Below are 25,357 nucleotides of genomic sequence, written 5' to 3'. Positions count from 1 at the left end.
GCACTAGTATCGCAGAGGTCAGTGGTTCGAATCCCGTACAGGCCTGAAATTTTTTTCAGGTCTGATTTTCACTATTGCTCAAATAGTGCTTTACTGCGAAGAATCGTTCTCATATACGTCTCATAACCGCAGTTCACACATATGTTTCATATGTTTGTTGTTATTATCAGACAGGTTTCGCAAGATTTAAAAGAGCCTTTGACACTATGGAATGGGACATAATCCAAAATAGAGATACCATTTAGCAATGGGTCAAGACTGTCTATACCAATACCGGGAGCTATCCCATACATCAACACCAAGGGAAGCCACAAAGGTTGCTAGTGAAACTACAGATTAATATATTTAATACTATACAAACAGAAAAATGACCTTGACAGTCATTCTGATGTGCGTGATGATCAATTTCTTGCATTTTAATATTGGACAAATTAATGTGTCATTAAGTCATCCTTGCGTTCCTTTCTTTTATATTCTTGAAATGGCATTTAACCAACTCGAGATCTTGATAAGATTTACATCCTTCACCGGCGTCTCATGTCAAAAACGTTTAATTAGCAGACGAAGGCATTTCTGTTTGAGACAAAACTCTAACTTTTTTGGTTCCTAGTTAATCTCAGCTGTGTTTTTTGCAGCGTTTGTTTTTTTAATTCGATAAAATGGAAGATTACTTTTGAGAGCTTGTCATTTAACTTGGAGCATAATTGTGTTCAATGGTTTGATTAAACCTGTGCAGGTGTACAATTTTGAAATCACTTCTAAGGCTGTTGCTAACGGAATAGAAAAAGTTCCTCCACTAATGACTAACCCTACTGTAACCGCTTCCGTTAGGATCGAAATACGTCGCGAAATATTTTGTGGTTTGACTTACGCTACCGCCGGGATTACCGCAGTATAGATAGGCATAGCGTCTAGCTCGCGTTTCAGTTCTTCAGAAGATCCCGCGAGATCAAGATCTGTTAGTGAAAACTAGAAGACAAGTTAGAGCGAAAATCTCGATAGAAATCAAGACCCGCGAACGTTGGTAAGCAGCAATCTAATTAACTTTAAGGCTATGAAGCTATGTCGGTTTGTAATTCTGAAGTTATAGGTTTCGCTAGATTTCACTGTTTAAGTCCTTTTCAATATCACGTGCGCTTGGTTTTATGATCATTCCTTAGCTGTAAAAGAAACAAATATTTAAGTGATTTCTTAATGTAACTATTTCAGTTGACCGCTTTGATTCGATAAATGCCCTGAGGCCACAAGAATAGGAGTACGTAGGAACAATAAAGGAAAGAATCGTATATCTATATTGGTTTGGTGTTTTCGATTGCGCGTGTAACAACCCGGGAACGAGACTTTCATTTCCAACTTGAGCGAAACCACTACAGTCAACAACGAGGGTTTAAGGAACTCTAAGAACTCAAACTGAAAAGGATTAAGAACTGAAGTTAGACAATGGATACCATTAAGTCAGAAAACACCGAAGAAATTAGTACTTCGGAAGAAACACGTGGTGGCATTGAAGGCCTCGAAAAAAATAGCCACGTTACCAACGAAGAATTCGAAGAATGTCGGGAGCGTCGGAGTAGAAACCGCACCGAAAAGGGTCTGGAATTCGACTTGGAAATCGGTACAAAGAAACGAGAAAGATCAATGAGGGACCTCCGATCGCGTGTGGGTACAATTTATGAATCATTAAGGGAACCAGCGGACCTCGTAAAATTGAACACTTTCAAGGACAGCTTGGAAACTGACTTAAACGCCTTTCAAGCCGCACAGGAAAACGTGACCGATCTTTTGATCAGATTAGAACTTCCGCACAGGGAACAATTAATACATGACGAGTTTCTCGGCGTAAACAATGCGGTGCTAGAATGTTTAGCGGACATCAAGGTAAGAATCCAAGATCAAGAAATGGAAAGAGCTGAGCTCATTTCTCAAAAATCACTCCGCTCCAGAAAATCATCGTCGTCAACGACTTCTTCAAGGCGAGCGGCAATCGAAACCGCGAAGATTAAGGCAAAATTGGACACACTTAAAAGGCGACAGGAAATTGAAAGGCGGCGTGACGAATTAAAAATTCAAGAAAAGGAACTCGAGCGCTTAGATGAGCGAGAAGAATTGCATGGAGAACTTTCCGCGGCCGAAGCGATTCAAAGGATTCTGCAAGAATCGGAATTTAACGATACAATTGCTTTGCGAGAAGCCACGGAAAACTCGCTCGAGCAAACCAAAAAACAAGGAATTTCCGACCCCAAGCCAGTCGGTCAGCCACAAGCGGAAAGGATTGCCCGCGAGGAAATTGAAGAAAAATATATCAAAGTTAACGACCCAATTGTAGCCAGAACGCCAAAACAATCACCAGGCACAAGCGAAAATTTCGCAAATACAAGCGCGGGAACATCGCCTCACTTACCCTCGCGACTTGGCGTCGACACGCCCCTTGTCCATCGAGAAACTAATCAATCTTCGAGGAGAACCGAATCATCAGAGCAGCACTACAATTCCCAAATTTGGCGTATACAGGAAGAAAATGCGGAAATACAGAAAACGCAAGTCGAATTACTGCGAAGGATGACAGTTCCGGTCCCCAAGCCTCCAGTTTTCGACGGAAACATCTTAGAGTACCCAAAATGGGAAAACGCCTTCGACGCACTGATCGAAGATCAAGTTGTTCGCCCCAACTACAAGCTTTACTATTTAGGCGAATACACGCGTGGAGCAGCGCAAAAAACGATCAGTGGATTGCTAGGGTTGAGAACCGAAGACGCTTACAAGAGAGCAAGAAAAACCCTGAAAGAACGCTTCGGAGACCCTTTTAGGATTTACGAAGCATACAGAGATAAACTGAGAAATTGGACGCCATGCGTGACAAGCGCAGACCTGCAAGAATTTAGTGATTTTCTAACCATGACACAGGAAACGATGAAATCCGTAAAGTACTTAAAGGAACTCGAGAGTTACTCCACAATTCGAGAACTCGCAGCTCGCCTGCCCACTTTCTACGGTAACAAGTGGAGAGAAAGCGCGAAGAAACTGGAGGCAAAATGCGGCGAATACTCCTTCGCAAACTTCGTCGAGTTTACACAAGAAGCATCCCTAGACGCTAACCATCCCGTCTTCTCTCACGATGCTTTGAACTTAGCAAGGAAGGAATTGGAAAAGGATAAAAGCCCCCCCGGCGGTAGCGTGAAGCGAAGCCCCGAAAGAAGGGATAAGAAGAAGAGACATGGCATCTCGTTAAACACCACGGGCAGTGAGTCGTTATGCAAGGACCCCCCGGAAGCGAGTTCATGTGTGCTGTGCAAGGGAAAACACGGTCTCGCCACGTGCAAAAACTTCTTGGCAACACCGTTCAAAGAACGGCTAGAAATTTGCATGTCAAGAGGAATATGCTTCTCCTGCCTTAGTCAAGGTCACACAGCTCGACAATGCAAGCAGAAAATTCAGTGCGAGGTGTGTAAAAAACCACATGCAACCGCCCTCCATCGCTTTCCACCTGTAGAGAAAGGACAAGAAAGCACCCAGGAAACCGTCAGAGCCACGAACAATTGCGTGAACTGCAGTGACACTACAACCTCCATGATTCTCCCGGTATGGATTCATCACAAGAACGACCCGAATCGCCGAGTCAAGGCTTATGCCGTGCTAGACGATCAAAGTGATACCTGTTTCGTTACCGATGACGCAATAAACGAACTCGGAGTGACTGGTCCCGTCATTAAGCTAGAGCTGGGCACCATGCACGCCATAGAGAAAATTGACACACAAAGAATTGATGGTCTCGTCGTCTCACGTTTCGATGGCAAGGTGGACATACCCCTCCCTAAGGTGTACACACGAACACATATTCCAGGCCAGCGTGGACAAATTCCTCGCCCAGAAACTGCCCGCAAGTACAAGCATTTAGAGAAAATTGCTGATGAGATCTCGCCATATGAAGAGCACTTAGGCATCGGCTTATTGATTGGCAACAACTGTGTTCGAGCCTTAAAGCCAAAATCCATAGTCCCTGGAAAGTCAAATGCCCCCTACGCTATACGCACAACGTTGGGCTGGGGAGTGGTAGGAGCCAGAAATCAGGGAGATCATGATAATGAAATTGAGATGACAGCTGGATGCCATCGCATTGCTACACGAGAAATAGCAAGCAACGAAGCCTCGACTGGCAAGTTCATCCCCCTGACGAGTTGTAAAGAGATAATGGCACCTTCGGCCATCAAGAAAATGTTCGAGCAAGACTTCTCCGAGCCCCTAGACTGGAACGTAGCCATGTCTCAGGAAGATCTGAAGTTTATGAGCATCACCTCCAATGGTATTCATAAAGCAGATGATGGGCACTATGAAATTCCTCTACCACTTCGCGACGAGAGCGTCCACCTACCATGCAATAAGAAACGCGCTGAAGCACGACTAAAGCAGTTAAGTCGAAAATTTGCCATTGATTCGAAATACAAGGAAGATTATGTGACATTCATGCAGAAGATGCTAGAGGATGGCCACGCAGAGAAGGCCCCCAAGCAGCATGAAACAGTTTGGTACATTCCTCACCATGGAGTGTATCACCCTAAGAAGCCCGACAAGCTACGAGTTGTTTTCGATTGTTCAGCAGATTTTCAGGGACATTCCCTTAATCGCAATCTCCTGCAAGGCCCTGATCTAACGAACTCCTTGGTTGGTGTCTTGTGCCGCTTCAGACAAGAACCTGTGGCATTCGCTTGTGACATCGAAGGCATGTTCCACCAGGTCCACGTCAACGAAGAACATCGTGACCTTCTCCGCTTTCTCTGGTGGGAACAAGGAGACACCTCAAAGGAGCCAACGGAATATAGAATGACGGTACATCTATTTGGTGCTACCTCCTCCCCGGGCTGTGCTAACTTAGCCCTAAGAACTGCCGCCGATGACGGCGTAGATGAGTTTGGAATAGAAACAGCTTCCTTTATTAAAGAGAATTTCTATGTCGATGACGGGCTTAAGTCGGTCCCTACAGTGCAAGAAGCCATTGAATTGATCAAGAACAGCACAGAGATGTGCATGAGAGGCGGGTTTAGACTCCACAAATTCACGTCTAACAGTAAAGAAGTCGTAGAGTCTACCCCTATCGAGTCGCGCGCAAAGGAAATTAAGGAACTTGATTTGAACCGCGATTTACTCCCGCCCGAACGTGTTCTTGGCGTAGAATGGAATATTGTAAACGACGCTTTCAAGTTCCGTATTTCCCTCAAGGATAAACCACTGACCAGGCGTGGCATCCTATCAACAGTAAGCTCAATATACGACCCGCTTGGGTTTGCCGCCCCATTCCTGCTTCGAGGAAAAAGAATATTACAGCTACTGTGCAAGGAAAGCATAAGCTGGGATGACACCATACCCGAGGAGCTACGGATGCAGTGGGAAATGTGGCGAAATGAACTTCCCCTTCTAGAGATAATGGAAGTTCCAAGATGTTTCAAATTAAAGGAAATGGAAGACCTCAAGAAGGTCGAGCTACACCACTTCTCGGATGCAAGCACAGAAGGATACGGCCAGTGTTCTTATCTCCGTCTGGTGGACTCAAGAAACCGAGCGAACTGCTCACTAGTTATGGGTAAGGCACGGGTTACTCCCCTGAAGCCGATAACCATACCACGCCTTGAGCTGACAGCCGCCCTGGTATCCGTTAGAGTTAGCGATATGCTGAGCCGAGAGCTGAGATATGATAAAGTCGAAGAAGTGTTCTGGACTGATAGCAAAGTAGTTCAGGCATACATCTACAATGATGCACGTCGGTTTCACACCTTCGTTGCAAACAGAGTTCAGCAGATTAGAGAACGCACCGTTCCCGAACAATGGAAGTACGTTGACGGAAAGAACAACCCGGCCGACGATGCTTCACGTGGACTGAGCCCCAAAGACCTCCTACAGCCTTCGAGGTGGCTACAAGGACCATCTTTCCTTTGGGATCACCACGATAGCTGGAAGAATTTAGACAAGAGTGAACCCGAACTCCTGCAGGCCGACGATAAAGAAGTGAGGAAGGCGTCTTCCTTCATAACCTGCATGACAAACAAAGAGCAATTTGCAACCCTCCATCAACGGCTGGAATACTTTTCAAGCTGGTTTAGAGCAAAACGCTCCGTTGCTATGTGCCTAAGATACCGAAAGATCTTACTAGAAAGAACACGCGGAAAGCAGGCAGGCGTGGATGGAGCGAAAACAAGATCTAGAACACACGAGTATCATCCAGTCGACGTCAATGAGCTAAAGGAAGCGGAACAAGAAATTATAAGAAACGTGCAGAAAGAAGCCTTTAAAGAAGAGATAGGCAAACTGAAGAAGATAACTGCAGATTACGAAACCCATAAAGAAGATGACTCAAGATCCAGGGTTCCGAAACCTAGAGGAGATAGTCCCCTCTCCCGTCTAGATCCGTTCCTAGACCACAACAACCTAGTGAGAATCGGCGGACGAATAAAGCAAGCTAGCATATCTCAAGATGTAAAGCACCCTATTGTTCTGCCTGGACAGGGACACGTTAGCAAGCTCCTAGCCCGGCACTACCATGAAAGGGCCCTACATCAAGGAAAGGGAATTACACTGAACGAAATCCGTTCCTCTGGCTACTGGATCATAGGCGGTGGCTCAGTAGTCTCCAGGCTGGTCCATGAATGCGTCGCTTGCAGAAGGCTTAGAGCGAAGGTGCAAGAACAGAAAATGGCAGATCTCCCGGCAGACAGATTAACACCTACCCCTCCTTTCACATATTGCGCAGTAGATTACTTCGGACCTTGGTACGTGAGAGAAGGACGCAAGGAACTCAAAAGATATGGAGTACTGTTTACATGCCTAGCAACAAGAGCCATTCACCTAGAAGTTGCTAACTCCCTGGAAACAGATTCTTACATCAACGCCCTTCGCCGCTTTATATGCAGGCGTGGTCCCGTGCGTCAGATGCGTAGCGACAATGGCTCAAATTTTATTGGAGCAAGAAGAGAGCTGAAGGAAGCGCTTGCTGAAATGGATCAAAACCAAGTAAAACAAGACATGCTAAAAAAGGGCTGTGATTGGTTCGAGGTCAAACTCAATGTCCCCACTGCCAGTCACATGGGTGGAGTTTGGGAGCGCCAAATAAGAACTGTGAGAAGTGTGCTCTCCGCCCTACTAGAGAAAAACGGCCATCAAATGAATGATGAAGCGCTACGGACCTTCATGTGCGAAGCGGAGGCAGTAGTTAACAGCCGACCTCTAACGGGGGAAGGTACAACGACATCAGATACAGCAGAACCACTGACGCCAAATCACTTCCTGACTTTGAAGACAAAGGTAGTTTTGCCCCCACCGGGAAAATTCACCTCCGCGGACCTGTACTCAAGAAAATGGTGGCGACGGGTTCAACACTTAACAAACGAATTCTGGTCTAGGTGGAAGAAAGAATTCCTTCTTTCGTTACAAACCAGACAAAAGTGGACCCGACCAAGGAAAAACCTCCAAGTCAACGATGTCGTGATCGTCAAGGACAATGACACCCCAAGAAATCAGTGGAAGCTGTGTCGTGTTGTTGAGGCCCAAGCAGACCAGGATGGACTGGTACGGAAAGTGATGCTAGACGTTGGCAGTCCGAACCTGACATCAGACGGAAAAAGAAATCAGCCGTTATCAACGATAGAAAGACCAATCCACAAGCTAGTGCTACTGATGTCACAAGATAAGTGAAGACCGGGGAATCCCCACCGAAGAGCCATAAGAGAAAGATTTATCAAGTACCAAGGGCCTTTGGTTTATTGACAAGATAAACAATGAGACGATTTTGTTACTGTTTGCGAATAAGTTAGTGATTAGGGTAAATTAAGGTATTAATTTAGAGGAGCCATGTAACCGCTTCCGTTAGGATCGAAATACGTCGCGAAATATTTTGTGGTTTGACTTACGCTACCGCCGGGATTACCGCAGTATAGATAGGCATAGCGTATAGCTCGCGTTTCAGTTCTTCAGAAGATCCCGCGAGATCAAGATCTGTTAGTGAAAACTAGAAGACAAGTTAGAGCGAAAATCTCGATAGAAATCAAGACCCGCGAACGTTGGTAAGCAGCAATCTAATTAACTTTAAGGCTATGAAGCTATGTCGGTTTGTAATTCTGAAGTTATAGGTTTCGCTAGATTTCACTGTTTAAGTCCTTTTCAATATCACGTGCGCTTGGTTTTATGATCATTCCTTAGCTGTAAAAGAAACAAATATTTAAGTGATTTCTTAATGTAACTATTTCAGTTGACCGCTTTGATTCGATAAATGCCCTGAGGCCACAAGAATAGGAGTACGTAGGAACAATAAAGGAAAGAATCGTATATCTATATTGGTTTGGTGTTTTCGATTGCGCGTGTAACAACCCGGGAACGAGACTTTCATTTCCAACTTGAGCGAAACCACTACACCTACTCGGAAAGCTTTTGTTAAAAAGTACTACATTGGAGAATACATTCGCCTTATTAATGATAGCCTAGAGGCATCACGGGAATTCTACCTTCGCAGGAATTTAAAAGAGCCTTTGATACAATAGAATGGGACTTTATCCAAAACACCTCATATTTGTTTAATTTTAGACGTAACATTTAGCAATGGGTTGACACTATACCAACAGCGAGAACTCTGTTTTCGATCGTGCTGCTTATGCCTCTAAGCGCATTATTCACAGGGGACCAGAGCCTTTTTACTTGGTTTCGAACGTAGTTGAGGTTCCTATTCTCTCGTGTCAATTGTGAAGGATGTGAACTCAAATTTAAGGTTTTTAAATTCTCAAATAACTCCCCACTGTTTGTACAAAAATCTTAACATAAGAGCAGAGTCACTTCCAAATTCTTCGCTTGAATTAAATCGTGATATCGTTTCTTTTGCTAATACAATTAAGGGCCAGCTCAGTGCGTTGCACACAACTTATTTATTGAAAGAATTTAAATTACATTGCCTTTACACAGAGTAACACTTGGAAAAAACCTGGTAGGTAGAAAGTCTCGAGCATATGGAACAATTTGATATATCATTTGTGGAAAAATTACGCAATTTTAAACGACATCAGCTCAGAACATTAGTCGAGTGGTTTGTCATATCCTGTGTCACTTACACGAAGATGTTACCATAGTACATCTTGTCTTTCCTACATGACGTTGTTTACCACCATATATATACGGGAACTTTGCACATGCGAATGTGGTAGTACACTCTCAGAATGTAATAAACAACTCGTGGTCTTGAAGTGCTCTATTGTAAGTTCGTGTATCGACGGTCCCAAACTCGTTGTTTCAAGGTTATAAGTTGCATCATCGAGTAACGGCTTCGTACCATTTTTGTTGTCTTTCGGTCATCAATTGAAAAACAATACAGTGTTCTCGGATTTCACGTGCGCATATTCGCCTGGGCCGGGTTGTTCGAAAGGGGTTTGAGGCCTCGTAAAAATACATTGGATTTGTCCACTGTACAAGCTCTCAACATGTTGAATGGTTGTTGAGGTGTTGTTGAGCGGGGTGTTCAAATGATCTCAACAATGACTCAACATGTTGAGCAATCCGAATATTTCACAAAGGCTCATGGGATAACATATCCCGCAATTTCTTTCACCTTATTTTGTTAATCTGCTACCTCGATGTCTAGTTTGTCACTCATATCACTGAGTGCTTTCTCTCTCTTGTTTTTTAAATGGTATTCTTTCGTGCTTACGTCCCATAAGCATGTATTTTTCTCCAACAAATCAATCAGCTTTTCCGTTTCTTCCTCCGTCCATTTTCTTGTATTTCCTCTTTTAGAATTTTTTGCATTTGAACTTTCCTGTAAAACTTCTAACTGCTGCGACGCCATCTTGTAAAATGTTCGGTATGTTTCAACGCCTAATGGTACGCTGGGCACTGCGCGTGCGTGGGCTCAACATGTTGAGCGTTGTTGTACAAATGCACTCGACTTTGGTGAGCCACGCATGGAGGACCGCGAAACAAAGGAAATGTTGAGCCGTGTTGAGCGAAAAGTTTGACCAGTTTCAAATTTGATTCAACAAGACTCAATACCGCTCGACACTGCTCAACACCTTTCAATAGGGTGTTCAAATGCGCTCAACTTGTTGAGTTCAACATGTTGAGAGCGTGTAAAGTGGACAAATCAAGTGCATTTGCGCAGGGCTTACCGTTGAATTAGGTTAAGAAGTTAACGTAGACTTTGAATGCTCATGTATAAGAGCGCTTAGAAGAGCTTTGGTTTTGTTGGGGTTTTATCTAAATATGACTCGAAACTGACGAAAAATAAAAACAAAACAAAAACAAAAAACAGACAAAACAAAAATCCCTTTGTAAAGATAACCCCGGGCTAGGTTAATCGTGTTTTGAACAACCAAGCTCTGATTACGTGTTTTTTTTTTTTGCACCGTGTAATATGTGCAATGCATTACTGTGGAATCAACTTAATAGAGAAAATTCGTACAACCCTTTCATTGTATGCTAGAGAGCTGAGTTTGTCACTAAATGCCAATGAGAAGACCATTAAGAACAACAGTGAACACTTGCATCACTCGTGCTTGCTCAAACAGGTCATGACTTACGCGGATATCAGACGCACGGTAAAATCTAGGCCATCTTAGAGTGTACAGTATTATAGCTTAGAAATGAAAGAAAAGATAGTCCTCTGAAAGTATTTTCAGTTTTATTCGTGAAATTTCAGGACCACAGAGTACATGGTAAAGATCGTTCTTTGACAAAACTAATACTTCGTTGTTATCAATTGAGTTGTCTAATAGATGAGTTAACCTAATGTTTGGTGAGTATCTCAATATACAAATAAGCAAGTCAATCAATGTCGTGGATGAAAAACGAGGGAAGGCATAATGAATGAGTTGTCAGTAACCAGATACCTGCGTTTGCGTTAAGATTTCTGGGATCGCCACGGGGCAAACATTGCAGCCCACTAGAAAGAAATGTATGGCGAAAGGCAGTTTCGATATTCCAAAAAACGATTTTTGAGAGAGATCAACGCTTTTTCGCCGCAGTTTTATCATAGATGGATTAAGATAATTTAAATACAAGGTAGGTGTAAGTTTTGGTGGGAATTACCCAGAAATATGTTATAAAATACACCGGTAAACTTCTCTCCTTGCGTAAAGTCTATTGTGAATTCGTCATCGCGAAATAGTCTCGACGCATTACAAAATTAGCCATAAATCGCAAGGAAACAACTCATTTAAGTCTTATCAGTTATATTTATGTATGTAGAGCCCGTCTTCATACTTGTCGACTTATCAAAAAATAGGTCCGCAATGCGTACATGTGTGGCTTACGAAATTGAGCTGCTTTTTGGTTCCTGCTGTCTTATTGACTTTCTTTTAGAACTCATTATCATACATTAACATGGCCGAGAACAAAGGAAAATAAAATTTGAACCAAGTGTAAAACTGAACTACAACATAGACACCTTTCACGGGGAGATTCGGTGTCCATAAAAAAAAAGCAACTATTTTTTTCTTTGAACTTATGAATTAATATGTAACTACGCCAGTAGAAAGCTTCTAACGTAGCCTCACGAACCGGAAAAAGATCCGGCTGAAAGAAGGAAATTGTCATGTTCGTACCCAATCGAAGAGTGATTTCTCTATTTTCCTTTATCGTCGATTTAAGAGTCACCTGTAGTCGTCGGCACAGGCGTTTCTTTTCGCCGATGATCTTCAAAAACTTTCCATAATTATTCCATCATCAGGATAATAATACGGCTTTTGTTTCCATGCATATGTCCTTTTTCTTTTCAAAGTAAAACTGAAAGGAAAGAAGAGCGATTAGTTGAATTTCGAAGGAACATTTAAAATATTCCTATCAGAGTTCACGTCAATCTTAGTCAGTTGCCTTACGATAATGCGTTATCTTTTAAGCAGGAATCGTTTGAGATTAAGCAAAGGGTCGGCGAGCTATTAACCCCATCCCCCGTCAAGAAAAACAACTAATTGTAAGAGCATCGCTTACTAACCTCACAACGACGATGTAAATAATGACAACTATTAGAACGAACAATCCTACACTGACGCCGATCACAATCCATTTCCAGTCGTTGCTGCTTGGCTCCAGTGGTCCTACTGTTGAGTACTCTGTAGGTGGGCTGGGTTCGAATAAAGTCTCTATATCAGAGATGTTCGCGCCAATTGCTTTCTCGATCTGGGGCTTGTAAAATGTTATAATGGAAACCAACGTGCCACGAGGAAGAACTGAGATATTTCCAATAAAAAGACCAACCGGCTGCTGTACGTAAAATGCTACCTGGAGAGAGTCTGATGAGTTGCTAGGATAACCTGGCAGAAGGTGAACCTGGTCAGCGGTGTAGAGATCTAAAAATGGAGAGCGTCTGGCAGGAGAAAAATCGGTTGAATAATAAAAAATCAATGTAATGAGAGAAGGAAATCATCGATCTGCAGAAGTTATTCGTGATATTTTTTGGTAGCCATAACGAGAGACACAGTAAGTTTGAAAATCACCATCGAAAGGTTGGTTTTGAAATAAAACATTTCTATTATAAACACTCTCAAGAGTGACAACTAAGGAAGTTCTGCTCGCCACATCATGGCCTTTTCAAGTGGAAAGGTAACGAGAAGAAAGAAAATCTAAAATCGGCTAAAGTATTTCATTTGATCCAGCAATAGATGCTCAGTGCCAAAATTATGAGAATTGTACGGTAAACGGTGCAAAGAATTAATTTTCCGTTCTCTAGCGCGAAAGGATGAAGGAGTGGGCAGTAATCCGTGAGGTTGCCAAAGCTTCAAAGAAATAACTGGGAAGAGGAGCACTGGAGGTACCTGCTACCGCGAAGGACTCTAAATGAAAAAGAAAAGGTTTACAGAAAGCCAGATACCTTTCCTCTACAATATAGTGCACCAAAAACAAAAGCGTATTAGTTATTGTTGTAATCACCTTTTCCGTCGTGTTCCTTTTAGTGCGCATGTTGTTCTGTTCCTGCCGCAAAACGTGGTTGTGACGGACGCCAATTCCTCCTTAAAAGACTTGTCCCTATTAAAATCCCATTCAACCTGTCAAAGAAAACGTGAGCGAAGTTTAATATCGTGTAGAAAGAGTCATGCTGTTGAATAATATTCATTTTAGATAGATTCTAGGTCATTATCTATTTGGATTCTATCTGTTTGAAGAATGTAGTTTACTCACAAGAGTTTGCTGTTGTATTTCCTAGAAAATGTTGTTCAGTGGGTACATTGTTTTAAAGTTAGAAACTGCTATTCTGATTTGAGTAAGACGCCTAATAAGTGTATAGTGTATATCATAATTTCTATATAATTTGTAGCAGACAACGTCACCGCTGAAAACTCGAGGTACCTACCCCACTTGGAATCGAAAACTGAACAGCTTCTTGCTTTTCGTTTTGTGATGGGGTACGTGGCTCAGGGAGGTCTGGGATAGGAGCTGTCTCGTTTTTCTCCAAACCTGAGTAAATATTAAATTTGTATGAAAAATTGAATAATTACATAAAACAAACACAAATTTTTCTTCATCATTTAGGGCAGTTAACTAATTTTGCATAGAATATTTCGTGATCAATCCTCCAAACGTTCTATCACGGATGCGGCAATCTAATCAGCTATGCTATTTGCATTAACTCCGTCATATGCAGTGAAGAGTGAGTAGCTTAATAATGCGCAGTTATAAATAAAGCAAGGGAACGAGGGGGGGTGGATTTTGGTTCTGTCCTGACAAAATTACCTAATCCTATCATGAGGCTCTGTAGTAGCGGAGCTCGCAGCGCACGAAGTGTGCGTAGCGTAGTCCCATAGTTATATTCTCATCAACCCCTTCGATATTCCTACCTTTGTATTCTTTTACTCTGACTGTTTCGTTAATACAATGAATTATTAACTTGATTTCCTGATTGACACTAAGTTTCGCAATTAAGCCACGTGAATAAGTCTGCTTTCAGTTCAGATGTTTAGATTCGAAGTGACCTTCATGTTTTGCTGACCTGTCGCGCTGACCCGTATTCTGTTATACCCTGATCTGCTATATCTGTTGCTGACCTGTATAACGTGAAACAATCCTACTAGACATCGCCACAGAAGTAAGTTATCAGTGCTGCAATTCTAGCTAATAGTTTGACTCGTGTGTTTATGTATCGATAGATCCTGTTCAGTTTCTCAAATGTATTTAATTTCTTTTCTCTAGATCGAATAATAATATACTGGAATAAATTATACGATTTGCGTAAGCTAGTTGGATTGCCTGTTTGGTTTATCGGACCACTGACTGATCCCCTTCTATTCGTCTTGAAAATCATGTAACATCTTCCTTTTCCCCCTAAAAAAGATCTCCCATCCTACGGCGATAAATGACGACTGGTCCCTAACATAGAAAAATGAACCTGTCTTGCTGTTAAGAAATTTTAATGACCAGTAGATTTAGCTCTCGACATCTAAGCGCGATGTACATGTAAAGCTCAAAATTCAGCTTTAAAATATCAAAGCGCAAAAAGCAGAACAGTAATTCAATGTATATCCTCAACTTCCAAGAAACTTTTATCTAAAAGTAATCAAATACCTCTGCATTTTCCATCAATAAAGTACAAGTCTTGTTCACATTCACACTTGTAAGAGCCACGAGTGTTGACGCATTTGTGAAACTCATCCGTGCAGTTGAACAAGTCATCATTCAGGCACTCGTTGATATCTGCAAAACAAAGACGATGAAATTTATTAATTAAATCAAAACTGAAATAGTTTCAAAGTGTTACGTGTCTGTAAAGCAATCATTCTTACTCATTAGTGCCATCAACTCAACTTGAGAAGAATTTAGTCAATTACCTTCACATTCGTAGCCATCTTTCCTTAGTTCAAAACCTTTTTCACACGTACACATATAACTTCCTGGGGTATTTGTACAAATCTGATTGCATCGATGAAGGTTTTTGGCCGGATCACATTCATTGATATCTGCAGAGAGAAAAGTACAAAGGCAATTCGTAGGCTTTAGATGCCGCTTCTATGTTGTAATTAAACATTTCAAATAACATTTCGTTGTCACTTGGTAGTAGCCGCAAACTATCCAAACGGCATTCTACCTTTTTTTTCAATAGGGAAACAAGTGTCAGTAAAGCAGGCACGTGTGTATCTCATTGCACCATATGCGTTGTGGGAAATGAATCTATAAGTCAATTGTTTTACATTCCACAGGCTCTTGAAATTTCTCCTTTAGTTACAGCTCCAAGAAAACAGGGAACGATCTACCACTACCCCCTAAGATTGAAGAAAAAATTAACTGTTTACCACTGCAGTTCTTTCCATTGCTTTCCAGCTCGTAGTTAGCAAAGCAAGCACAAGTTGCTTTACCGCTGCTTCCCTTGAAACAAACGTGTTCGCATCCATTATTATCAGAACAAGGGTTTGTAGCTGTGAAGGAATCAGAAGTAACATTAGTAAATGCTGTTGTTTCATGGTAGCGTATGGTGAAATAAATACGAAGTATTTTTCAACGTGAGCTATGCCTAAATTGGATATTGATAGAAAAAAAAAATCTACGAGGCTCGCGCAATAGTTATAAAAGAATTTCTTCCAACAGATTTATTGCTCAGCTCGATCGCTCGCTCGCTCGCTCCAGATGCCGCAGTAAGCTTAAGATGAGAGTCTGTATGATGAGAAATGCCTGATACTAAATAACTTAGCGTTCCAGCAAACAACTACTCACCAACACACTTCCTCCAGTCACCAGGATCAGTTTTGAACAACTCGTCACATGAACAGTTGTAACTTCCCACACTGTTAATACAGGTTTGCATACAGTCGCTTGAAGGATTGCATTCATCGACATCTACGTGCAAATAAATGAAAACATTTGTTAATATATCATCGAGGAAAACCTCAGACGTCTCATTAAAGAAGATCGCGACGTGGTCAAACATTTCGCCCGCTGAGGTCAAAATTGAGTTTGAACTAAACCAATTGCTGAGGCATAGTTTGAAGCGTGGGTCATTTACGCTAAACGGTGACGAACAAAAGTTAAGCTTGTCACTGTTATCTTTCAGTCGTTGGTGGGCTAAAATTTTTTTTTATCTGTTAGGAATGGACCTTCAGAGTTTATTTCAGTCGTAAATTTGACTGGAAATATTGAGATTGACTGGTATGATGTTTACGGCAACCCGAAAGAGAAAAAAAATGAACCACGATTTTACTCTCCTGGTCAAGTTTAATTTGAAAGCTATGTGTCACATCTGGCCAAATTCCAATTCTTATCTTCAAGTGAAGTTTCAGGAGTTAAGTAAAAGAATTCTCACCATCACATCTGCGCCCGTCACCATTCAGCGAGTATCCAGCACGGCATTCACAAAAGAAAGAAGCTGGAATATTGACGCATATTTGCTCACAGTTGTGTGATGAGATACTTTGACATTCGTCATAGTCTACGGAAAATATAACACCACATTTTATCAGAATTTCAGAATTTGGTTAAAATGGATATCTGTAATGATAAATCATTTGCAGCAAATTTCTATGATCAAAAATTTTAGTGCAATGCAACTCCTGACTTAACGTAATGAAAATTTCAGTGGCATATTTAAGATAACAGATGAGCTGTAACGTTAGGCATTGCACTGTGGTCTGTTTGACTGTGTTAGAGAGATGGGAAAGGAGACGGAGTCTTTGATGCAACAATTTCTTTTTTGGTCGGAAATGCCGAATGAAAAGTGTGTTGTAAACATTTCCTGGGAGATTTACTTTAGAAAGCCCTTTCCCTTTATTGTCTCATCTATGTTCACCTTTCTCCTTTCACTCCCAGTAATTCTGCCATGCAATTGATATGATTTCAGTTTGGATTGGTATCAGATCAACCAGTAATCCCCTAATTGATATTTTTCTATGTTCTCATCTCATCTCTGCTTGATATTGTATTGATATGGCAAGGAGAAACTCTGCCTTAGTTAACAAATGGTAGACACCACCGCGTACACTTTTGAGTTATGGATGCATGCGGGAGGTTGCTAAGCACGAAAGAAGCGTAAGAGTCGCTCGAGGCGATAGCCGAGAGCGACTATAGCCTCTTGAGTGCTTAGCAAACCTCCCAAGGGCATACATAACTCAATAGTGTACGCTGTGGTGTTTACCATTTGTTTTATAACATAACATTGATACATTGTAGCTAACGAGTTCCCCTTTATTTAATAAATCTTAAGTGACCAGAAAAAACAAGCGCGCGCGGAAAAATAGTCCTTGCACTTGCTCACGTCAGCAGCGTACACCCATGGGAAAATGGGGGACGCTAAATTGACCAATCAGAGCGCGCGATTTACTTTGGTTATGTTATAATCACTAATGGAATTCAAAGGTCTTCTCTATGTCAAATCTCTTTAGGTCTTCTCTATGTCAAATCAAACCATGGCTTTGGATAACCTAAAAGTCATCGCGACTTGAAGTTTACTAAGACATCTACACGCCAACCTACCTGCACACTGCGCTCCATCTCCTGTGTACCCTGATGGACAAGGTCCACATTCATATCCACTGGAATTAGCTGGTGCAGGAAGATCAGTGCACTCAACTCCTGTGTAACACGGCTGACCATTCATTTCGCAGGCATCAATATCGCTGTCACAGAACCTTCCTGTATATCCTCCCTGACATGCGCAGCCCATGTATACAAACTTGTTGTCAGTGTTGGCTGTGTCACCTTCTTCAGGTTCCACGCACTGACCGTCATGTTGGCAGGCGCACATTCTAACGGTTGGACTCCAACTGGCGCTTGCGCCTTTGTCATCGGTAGCAACAAAGGTCATATTGAACTACAAAGAAAGATATTCTTTGGATAATTTTTCCCTTTCTCGTTTAGCCAGTATCACTTTTGTTAAGCAAATTTAAATCGTAATTTTTCATCTTTTATTGCTTTTGCTTGTTGAGGTAATAGGTAATTTTATTTCACTGAAAGAATTTCCCGATGTGTGTATGGACTAGATGCTGTCCAATTTGGAAATAATAGGATGAAGAAAAATTCTGTAGACAACCAATTTAGCTCTCAGAGGAATTTTTTGAATTCAATTTATTCAAAAATTGGACAAGCATGTAGTCCTCCTACCTACAAAGCTACCTACAAAGCTAGTCGGTTATAATTAGACATTGCTCAGTCAAGCCATTATTCTTTAATTTTTTAAAACTATCCTACTAAAGATTAATTTGGATAGTTACAAACTATCCAAGTAAATCCTTAACTGCACAAAGGGTTGCGTGAGTTTTGTGGACTAATCATAGTCCTGCATGAATTTTAATGATTAATCATAGCTTGCCCTGAAGACTATGGTGCATAACGATAGTTTGCTAAAATTACAGAAGTGATTCATATCTTTCATTTTTTAAATCTTCAAGCCAACTACACTGTAGGTGGGCATGGTTACCGGACCTACTGGCAATAAAGATAGTGCGTGGACATATTGAACAGAAGGGGTTTTCAATCAATGAATTTACCTTTTGTGATGACGCTACAGGCCAATAAAACGACAGCATGTTTCCAGTTTGGTTCCAAGAGGCTCCTACAGGTTTGTTAATCACTTGAAACGTGATAGTGCCCTCGTCCATAGCTGTAATATTCAGCTCAACTGTTTCACTAAGTGTGGCATTTATCACATTTGAACCGTTTACTATTTTAGGCGGGAAGTTGTCTGGAAAGATAGAAAAAAAAAAAGAAATGTGCTGATCTCAAGAGATTAAAGCTGGTTCTTTTTAAATTGAACAGCGGTAGAGTCGGAGTCGTCTGAACATCGCCAAAGCGTCCTATGTTTAATACATATATATCTTTTCGTGTTTTCTAGTCACATATGTTGTTAAAGAAGGATTTGTTTAAATACCACTTGCTTTCCCGCCCTATTGTGGATTTGCCGTTGAGGATACTTTTTTTTTCCTGTAGCGGCTGTCTTGGTTTGTTATATTTGGAGCTTGAAATAAATTACTGTATTTGACGACTTCTTCCTGCTTATACAACTGTTCTGGTATCGAAACATATTTATCGGGTCAGTCCAACGCATTTTTTCAACTAAGATGCTCCTGGTAGCAAGCAGCAAAAAATCTGCCCGTATCACAAACCTGGACCCTGCGTGAAACCATAGCAATACTAGACTAAAAGGGCTTGAATTTTTGAAAAAATTTAAAACGGGTGCTATTTTTTCTTTAGGTTAAGACGCAAGCAGAGAGGTTAAGCTAAAACCGTTTGCGACAGACCGTCGCGACAGACCGTCCTAGCATATTTGAAGTTTGGCACTGTTTTATTTATCCTAACGTCGATACACTGGGGGTTCCTCAACGAGAGTTCGCTTAATAGGCGTTTCAACTGATCGATATTTTAAAAGGCCTTCAACATTTTCAAAGTTACCACCTTATTGATTGATATATACCGATTTATTTGTGACATGCAGAATTAAGTCAGCTCTTTCAAACGATTGTCGTTTTTGCGTATGGGAGCCAGTCTTTTAACATTGTTTGCATTAAAGAGAGCAGGTCAAGCCACGCAGTAAGTCGAAGAGAAAAAAAATTTCAAATGTAAGAAAACTTCAATGATTAAATCGACAAATTCTCACCCAGTGTGTTCGACTCATTCACCAGCTGGACACTTATACCTTTGGTCACCAGGCCCACAGACAAGTCGTTGGTGGAAGCCACGTCGAACAGGCACTCATGATCATCGCCGCATTCTGCTTCAGCTTTTTTTCTGAAGCTGTCGTTATGCCACGTAATGTTATCAGCAAACATGGGCTCAAAATCAGGATACGAATAATTGGCCACGCTTTCATTATCAGCATAAGTGAAAAGAGACTGGAATTGGTTGATTTGCCCTAGAAGATATTAACATTAAGTAAGGCTAGAATTGGCGAGGCAAATTTACATGATACGAGATTATGTAAAGGTAAGACGAGTCAAGTTAAAACGGAAACAAAAATATATCATACTTTTGTCCGCCTTTTGGACTAATGTAACAAACTTTTAATTTTGACTTCTCCTCTGTTTCTTAATTTTACCGCTAAACGTACTCACTTTTAACTATACAACTTGGTGAATGTAGGGTTGCTATTAGCGGAAAGTTCTGTCTTTCAAAATGTGCTGGAAACTTTTCCTAAGAGTGGCGAATGCATGTGGAAGGGTTAGTCTTCCCTTGAGCCATAGTTAGTAGAGGGTTCCCTCTATTAACTCTGGTTGAGCTAAGTTGCCCATATTGCCGGGGCCTTATCCCAATTTACAGTTTATCAAACAACCAGAGATCTCAGAGATCTCGTCTCTCCTCCTTAATGAGACTGTGGTCCGTTGGTGGTTACCCTCGGCATTTCTTAAGCTTTCCCCAAAGGTTCACCGGTAATCATTTATGTTTTGTGAGACTGGTGTCTCCTCCAGTTGCAAATTCTCTTTTAAAGAGCCTGGTCCTTAGCTGCGACACAACAACACAAAAACAAGTGACGATCATACGCAGCACAGGGTTAATCCTTAATCCTTGGCACTTGCTATCTATTCCCCATATTTTTGTTGCAAGGAAGTTTTTAAGTAGTATTCTACTTACATTTGACCCCAAATCCATAGTGAATCTCTTTTAATGATGACGAAGATGACAAAACCATCCCATCAGGCAATGTGAAGTCATCGTAAGGGTCATCGTTCCACGTTCCCAACAAACCTTTCGTGGCGTTTTTTAAGATATCAGCAAGAGTTACAACGAACGACATCATTTCCTTCTTCTCACAGAACTGCACGGACGATGTCGACGGAAAAGAAACTTGGAAACAGTTTTCCTCTGGTATTGAGACCGAAAGATTTCCACCAACCTCCACAGTTCGATTTGTTAAGTTGCTATAGCCAAGGTAAGGCGCACCGTCTATCATTATGTCGAAACCACCTAACAATATCAAGTAGCAAGGGTTAGACTGTATTGACTCTAATCTGCAAAACTAGGTGTATCTGATAAAAATTAATTTATTTGAATAGGTTTAATTTCCTTTTCCTACATAACAAGCTCTTCATAGCCTGCTCACCTCCGTCCTTCGCTCGAACCTCACTGGTGCTCGAATTTTCTTCTTTCGCAGCTCCTGCTGAAAATATGGTTGCTGTGGTTGAATTTCCCTGAGCAAGTTTTGTTCTGGCCTGAAGTTGAAATGCTCCGTTTTGTGCATCGATCATAGTGTATTCACCAAGGCCGTTAAAAGTGTAGTTACCACCATCCAGTGTCTTGATATGAGGATCACCCCAGAACCATCCTGTATGAAAAGAGAAACATTCCTCTGAGTTGGCTTAATGTTGCAAAGAATCTCAACTATAAAGAGTAATTGGTTTGAGCTCAAGAGTAACAGTTTATAACGTTCTTTCTAGAAAACTCTCTAATATCCAACATTTCAGTAAGGTAACTAAACCAAGAAAGCATTTACAGGAGATTACATTTACGAAAGGTAATTAAACCAAGAAAGCAGGAAATAACCTGACAATATTCAAATGAAATGGCACGAGATGCTACAACATGACTTGGTTCATCTATAATATAACTAACATCATAGTATGATCCGTCCGACCCCGCCTGCGCAATCCCATAGAAACCCATAGCGAAAGCTGACGTGTGCAGGGCCGGAAAGGCTGACGTGAGCCGGTCCGGACTGAAAACGCCGACCGGCCCTGCTGCCCTGACTTCGCTTTGTTGCCAAAACTTAAGAAAAATAGAGAGAAAACATTACGTTTTTAAAGAAATTTGAAGTTTCTTGTTCTGACTCGAAAAAATAAATGACTGCTCGTGTGTCTGCGTGTACCCGTCTATCGCTTCGTATTTAGGTCGAAATTCTCAACACTTAGTCGTCGTGTATAAATGCTTTTTGACTAAGTTTGATCGGGCCGGTCGGCCGGTCTATGCGTCATGATCTCAAGCTAAATATTTTCCCGTCCGGCCCGACGACACCCAATCAATTAGTAAATATTATGTAAAACTCACGTCTAATTGGAGGCCTATAAAGTGAGCAGCTGTCAGACGGACGATAAGTATAGAACAAATTGCAGAAAGGTAGATCTACACAGCAATACTGGTAAGCCTGTTCGTCTGTGTAAAAGGTTTGAACCTTATTGTACCAGTAATAAAAAACTGTCACTTGTACTCGTCCACCGTCAGGAGGGCCCTGCTTGAGGGAGGCCCAGTCTTCCCATTGCGTGGAGTAACAGCACTGTTGTCTTATCCGAACACCTATTAGTCCAGTACTCCTGGTGTAGAGAAAAATGAACCTGGATCGCCTGGACTGAAAACACCAGTCTGGCCATGAGTTCCGCCAATTCCACCTGAATCGTCCCCGATCAAACCGTGCCTGCCAAGCAGTACAGGGGCAGGCCATTTCCCGGTCTGATTTTATGAGTCGGTCATACCAGTAAAGGAATCCTGAACATTCGTTAAGAATGACCCAACTAAAGCATTTCTTCAGTGTACCTTGTCCATCGCTGTCTTCAATTCTCCAAAAGTATCTTCCCAGCAAACCTGTGTTTCCTTCCTTCTTATCGAGATCATACATTCCAAATGTGCCAGAACTGCGATCAGAAACATTTACCTCAAAAATCCTCTTTCGCTATCGTCATTTTTATCAATTAAATTATAACCTCGAGATTTTCATCGGTTGACAGTTGATTAAGGTGACTCCGGAATGATCTCTAGCGCAAATAAATCGATAGCAAATAAATTCAATCTTATTAAACGTTTGAAGTTTTCCTTCAGTAGGATGTCGATTAAATGGACGATTCGATTGAGGTCTTGAGCAACTGCATTACTTTTTTGTTCCAAGCTTTCGCCGATCTACGGCATAGTCAGCGAATGTTTGATGCCGCGGATCGGGGAAAACTTGGAACAAAAGGAAATGCATTAGCTCAAGGTCTCAACAGAATCGCCTATTTAATTGTTGTTATATAGATTAACCGGTTGGTGAAAACTTAGCAACAAGATAGGTGTAAATATTATTAAATAATGGTGAATGATTTTAGGCAATCAGCCGGTGTTCTTTGTGTTTTCATACGTGATTGGCCGATAGAGATTTTTTCGGATATTCAGCACTTCAACATTTAATACAAAATTAACCAGTTTCTACTCAAGTTTTATTTATTTTACCCTTTCATATTGATATAATCTTTGCCATCGTTCCCTGCATTCCAGCCGGCTACAGGAAGACCATAGTAGTTGGTCCAGTATCGGTAGTAATTCCTGCAAATGGTCGATAAGAAACTTAATGTTACCTTTTTTACTCAATTGTTTTCACGGTTTCAGGAATCTCTGGCTCTTAGGTGATGTGCTCACTTCCATAGCAAACTATGGCATATTTCTACATTGGGGATCCTTGATAAAAAGTTAGGATGTTGAATAGGAAGAATTGGACAGAGCGCCAATTTGAAACAGTAAGAAGTGATACAGAGGACCATAGTGTAATGCAAATGAAGGCGTTTGATCTAAAAATTAACTTATGCTGAGGGGACCTACTAATATCAGACAAACTTTGTAGGTATTTCGAGTTTAGCGAGTATACAATTTTAATATATATGTATATTGTGACTTTGAGTTTCAATCAGGGGCGTAGAAAACTTACGGATCTGCATCGATTACCCATTGAATTCCTCCATAAGGATAATTATACATCAAAAATGTGTTAAATCCATTCGTTATTAAGACAGCTTGGAATGTGTTGCTCTGGAAATGGATAAAATTTGCAGAAATACTTCAGAATTGTATATTTTGAGCCACACATAATTGTTTCCTGATGCTAGGATTTGACAAGGTCGTCTAACCAACAACTCAGACACTGTAAAGTAAAATTCATCATAGTAATTATCTGTCGTTAAGTTGCTCTGTTATCTTTGGGTTATAATATTTACAAATAATGTGTAAAATGCTTACTCGAAGACATGTTATATTTTGGTACACGTATGGACAGAGATTTTCCCAAGTCACAACGAGGACCCAAGTGGCCTCAAAGTCGCCAAATCCTCCGGAGTAGCTATGTACATGCTTTGAAGCCATATCCAGAATTTCATTTGATGCTTCTTCGCAATTGGTTTGGCTGTACACTTGATAATATACCTTTGAATGACCGTATCTAAAGGCAAAATATGTGTCGGTTGTGGCCCAGAAGGGCGCAATAATACCCATGCTTCTCAACCACCGGTAGATACCAAATTTCCGAGGCCACCACCAGCTCCACTCATAATTTAACTGGATGACACCATTCCGGCAAATCTAAAAATAGGGGAAAAGGGATGATAGATATGAGCAGGTTTATAACATTGCAAGTTAAATACCAGAATAATTATTACTTCGGTAAATTACTCTCACCCTCGGCTGTCGAGTATCATCTGGTAAAAAATGAAAAAAAAATGAAAAAGATGAATCGAAAAACCGGCTGTTCTTCAACTGAGGTGCAACACATTTGCATTTGATGCATAATGCAGGTATTTTGTGACGATGTACTAGAAAATAACCATATCTTGAAGTTGAAATTAAACACAAAAAAGATCAAAAAGAATTCCGTAATGTTTGTAATAGGACAGTTTTATACTCACGTATAATTTGTAATGCCTTTCTGTGAAAAACGGAAATCCAGTCCAATCTGTGTTGATCCTCAAACATTGGTCGGAGTAGAGATAAGTATCTTCAAGACGAAGTTCATTATCTTTCTGAGATGGACCGTAAGGATACAAGTTGTTCGGCATTGGGGTTGCTTTGAATTAAAGCATGAATGAAATAAGATGTACATCCGTGACTTATTCAATGAATTTCCCGTACTTTACTATTACATGGCATAATTCACAACAGAGAATGAAGCTAGTTATGGCGACGCTTCCACGCACGCAATCAAACAAATGTATTAGAATATATATCTCTTCAGTGACGCGAATGTTTAAGTAAAAGGTTTTAAGTGCACTTCATACCCTTAAGGGTAAAGAGCTTTGGATAAGTTCGGTCGGCCGTCGATCGAACACCGGACTTTGTTTGACCTTGTTGCTATGCGAGTGCAACAAGTAAATAATGAACAATACTTCTACACGCGAAATCAACAAATATATTTGGACTCAATGGCTCTTAAGTTAACTACGCTCAGCCTATAAGGGCATTTTATGCTCCACAGGGTACAAATCCAAGGCTGCTTTTTCAAACACGATTGCCCATCGATCGATCGACGGACTTTGTTTGATTTTGTTCCTTTGCGAGTGCAACAAGGGAATAATAAACAATACTTCTACTCACGTAGACAACTAATATACAGAATCAATAGCTCTTTAACGACGTGAATTTTTAATAAAAATGGCTCTTAGGTAATTCTTACTCTACACAGCAAGAAGCCGTGGATGGGTTTGAAGGTTTCTTCAAACACGGTCGGCCATCGATCGAACAACGGGCTTTGTTTGAC

The 25,357-nt window shown here is 41.1% G+C and overlaps 2 protein-coding genes across 3 annotated transcripts in view; one reads left to right on the top strand and one right to left on the bottom strand.

Moving 5' to 3' along the window:
- Nucleotides 1–870: 870 nt before the first annotated feature.
- On the top strand, nucleotides 871–8,312 carry LOC111324367 (uncharacterized). Of its 2 annotated transcripts, none has more exons than XM_088752125.1 (2): nucleotides 871–1,024; nucleotides 1,210–8,312. In XM_088752125.1, exon 2 carries the CDS (start codon nucleotides 1,441–1,443, stop codon nucleotides 7,678–7,680), a length of 6,240 nt encoding a protein of 2,079 aa, XP_088608251.1. In that variant the 5' UTR covers nucleotides 871–1,024; nucleotides 1,210–1,440; the 3' UTR covers nucleotides 7,681–8,312. The 2 variants fall into 2 exon arrangements, 1 of the variants encoding a protein (XP_088608251.1); XR_015998429.1 differs by having other exon boundaries at nucleotides 894–8,048; nucleotides 8,234–8,312.
- A 2,316-nt stretch (nucleotides 8,313–10,628) lies between these two features.
- LOC111319142 (uncharacterized) overlaps nucleotides 10,629–25,357 on the bottom strand; it is a 131,900-nt gene continuing 117,171 nt past the window's right edge. Inside the window, exons 10-26 of the mRNA XM_088753036.1 lie at nucleotides 23,540–23,640; nucleotides 23,068–23,160; nucleotides 21,916–22,496; nucleotides 20,975–21,196; nucleotides 20,506–20,838; nucleotides 19,535–19,789; nucleotides 18,429–18,622; nucleotides 17,416–17,752; nucleotides 16,250–16,375; nucleotides 15,664–15,786; nucleotides 15,246–15,368; nucleotides 14,784–14,912; nucleotides 14,521–14,649; nucleotides 13,313–13,416; nucleotides 12,892–13,007; nucleotides 11,957–12,328; nucleotides 10,629–11,748 (exon numbers count right to left, since the gene is read on the bottom strand). Of these exons, the coding sequence (XP_088609162.1) occupies nucleotides 11,661–11,748; nucleotides 11,957–12,328; nucleotides 12,892–13,007; nucleotides 13,313–13,416; nucleotides 14,521–14,649; nucleotides 14,784–14,912; nucleotides 15,246–15,368; nucleotides 15,664–15,786; nucleotides 16,250–16,375; nucleotides 17,416–17,752; nucleotides 18,429–18,622; nucleotides 19,535–19,789; nucleotides 20,506–20,838; nucleotides 20,975–21,196; nucleotides 21,916–22,496; nucleotides 23,068–23,160; nucleotides 23,540–23,640 (3,426 nt within the window). The 3' untranslated portion in view covers nucleotides 10,629–11,660. The remainder of the gene's footprint in view (nucleotides 11,749–11,956; nucleotides 12,329–12,891; nucleotides 13,008–13,312; nucleotides 13,417–14,520; nucleotides 14,650–14,783; nucleotides 14,913–15,245; nucleotides 15,369–15,663; nucleotides 15,787–16,249; nucleotides 16,376–17,415; nucleotides 17,753–18,428; nucleotides 18,623–19,534; nucleotides 19,790–20,505; nucleotides 20,839–20,974; nucleotides 21,197–21,915; nucleotides 22,497–23,067; nucleotides 23,161–23,539; nucleotides 23,641–25,357) is intronic.

This window comes from Stylophora pistillata, chromosome 3 (genome assembly GCF_964205215.1).
Source record: "Stylophora pistillata chromosome 3, jaStyPist1.2, whole genome shotgun sequence".
In the NCBI taxonomy this organism is placed as follows: Eukaryota; Metazoa; Cnidaria; class Anthozoa; order Scleractinia; family Pocilloporidae; genus Stylophora; species Stylophora pistillata.
The sequence above is the reverse complement of the archived record's forward strand: the minus strand, read 5'-3'. Positions and strand labels throughout refer to the sequence as shown.

Excerpts from the sequence above, each read along its gene's own strand:
- LOC111324367 (XM_088752125.1), top strand. The coding sequence starts at position 1,441 with ATGGATACCATTAAGTCAGAAAACACCGAAGAAATTAGTACTTCGGAA.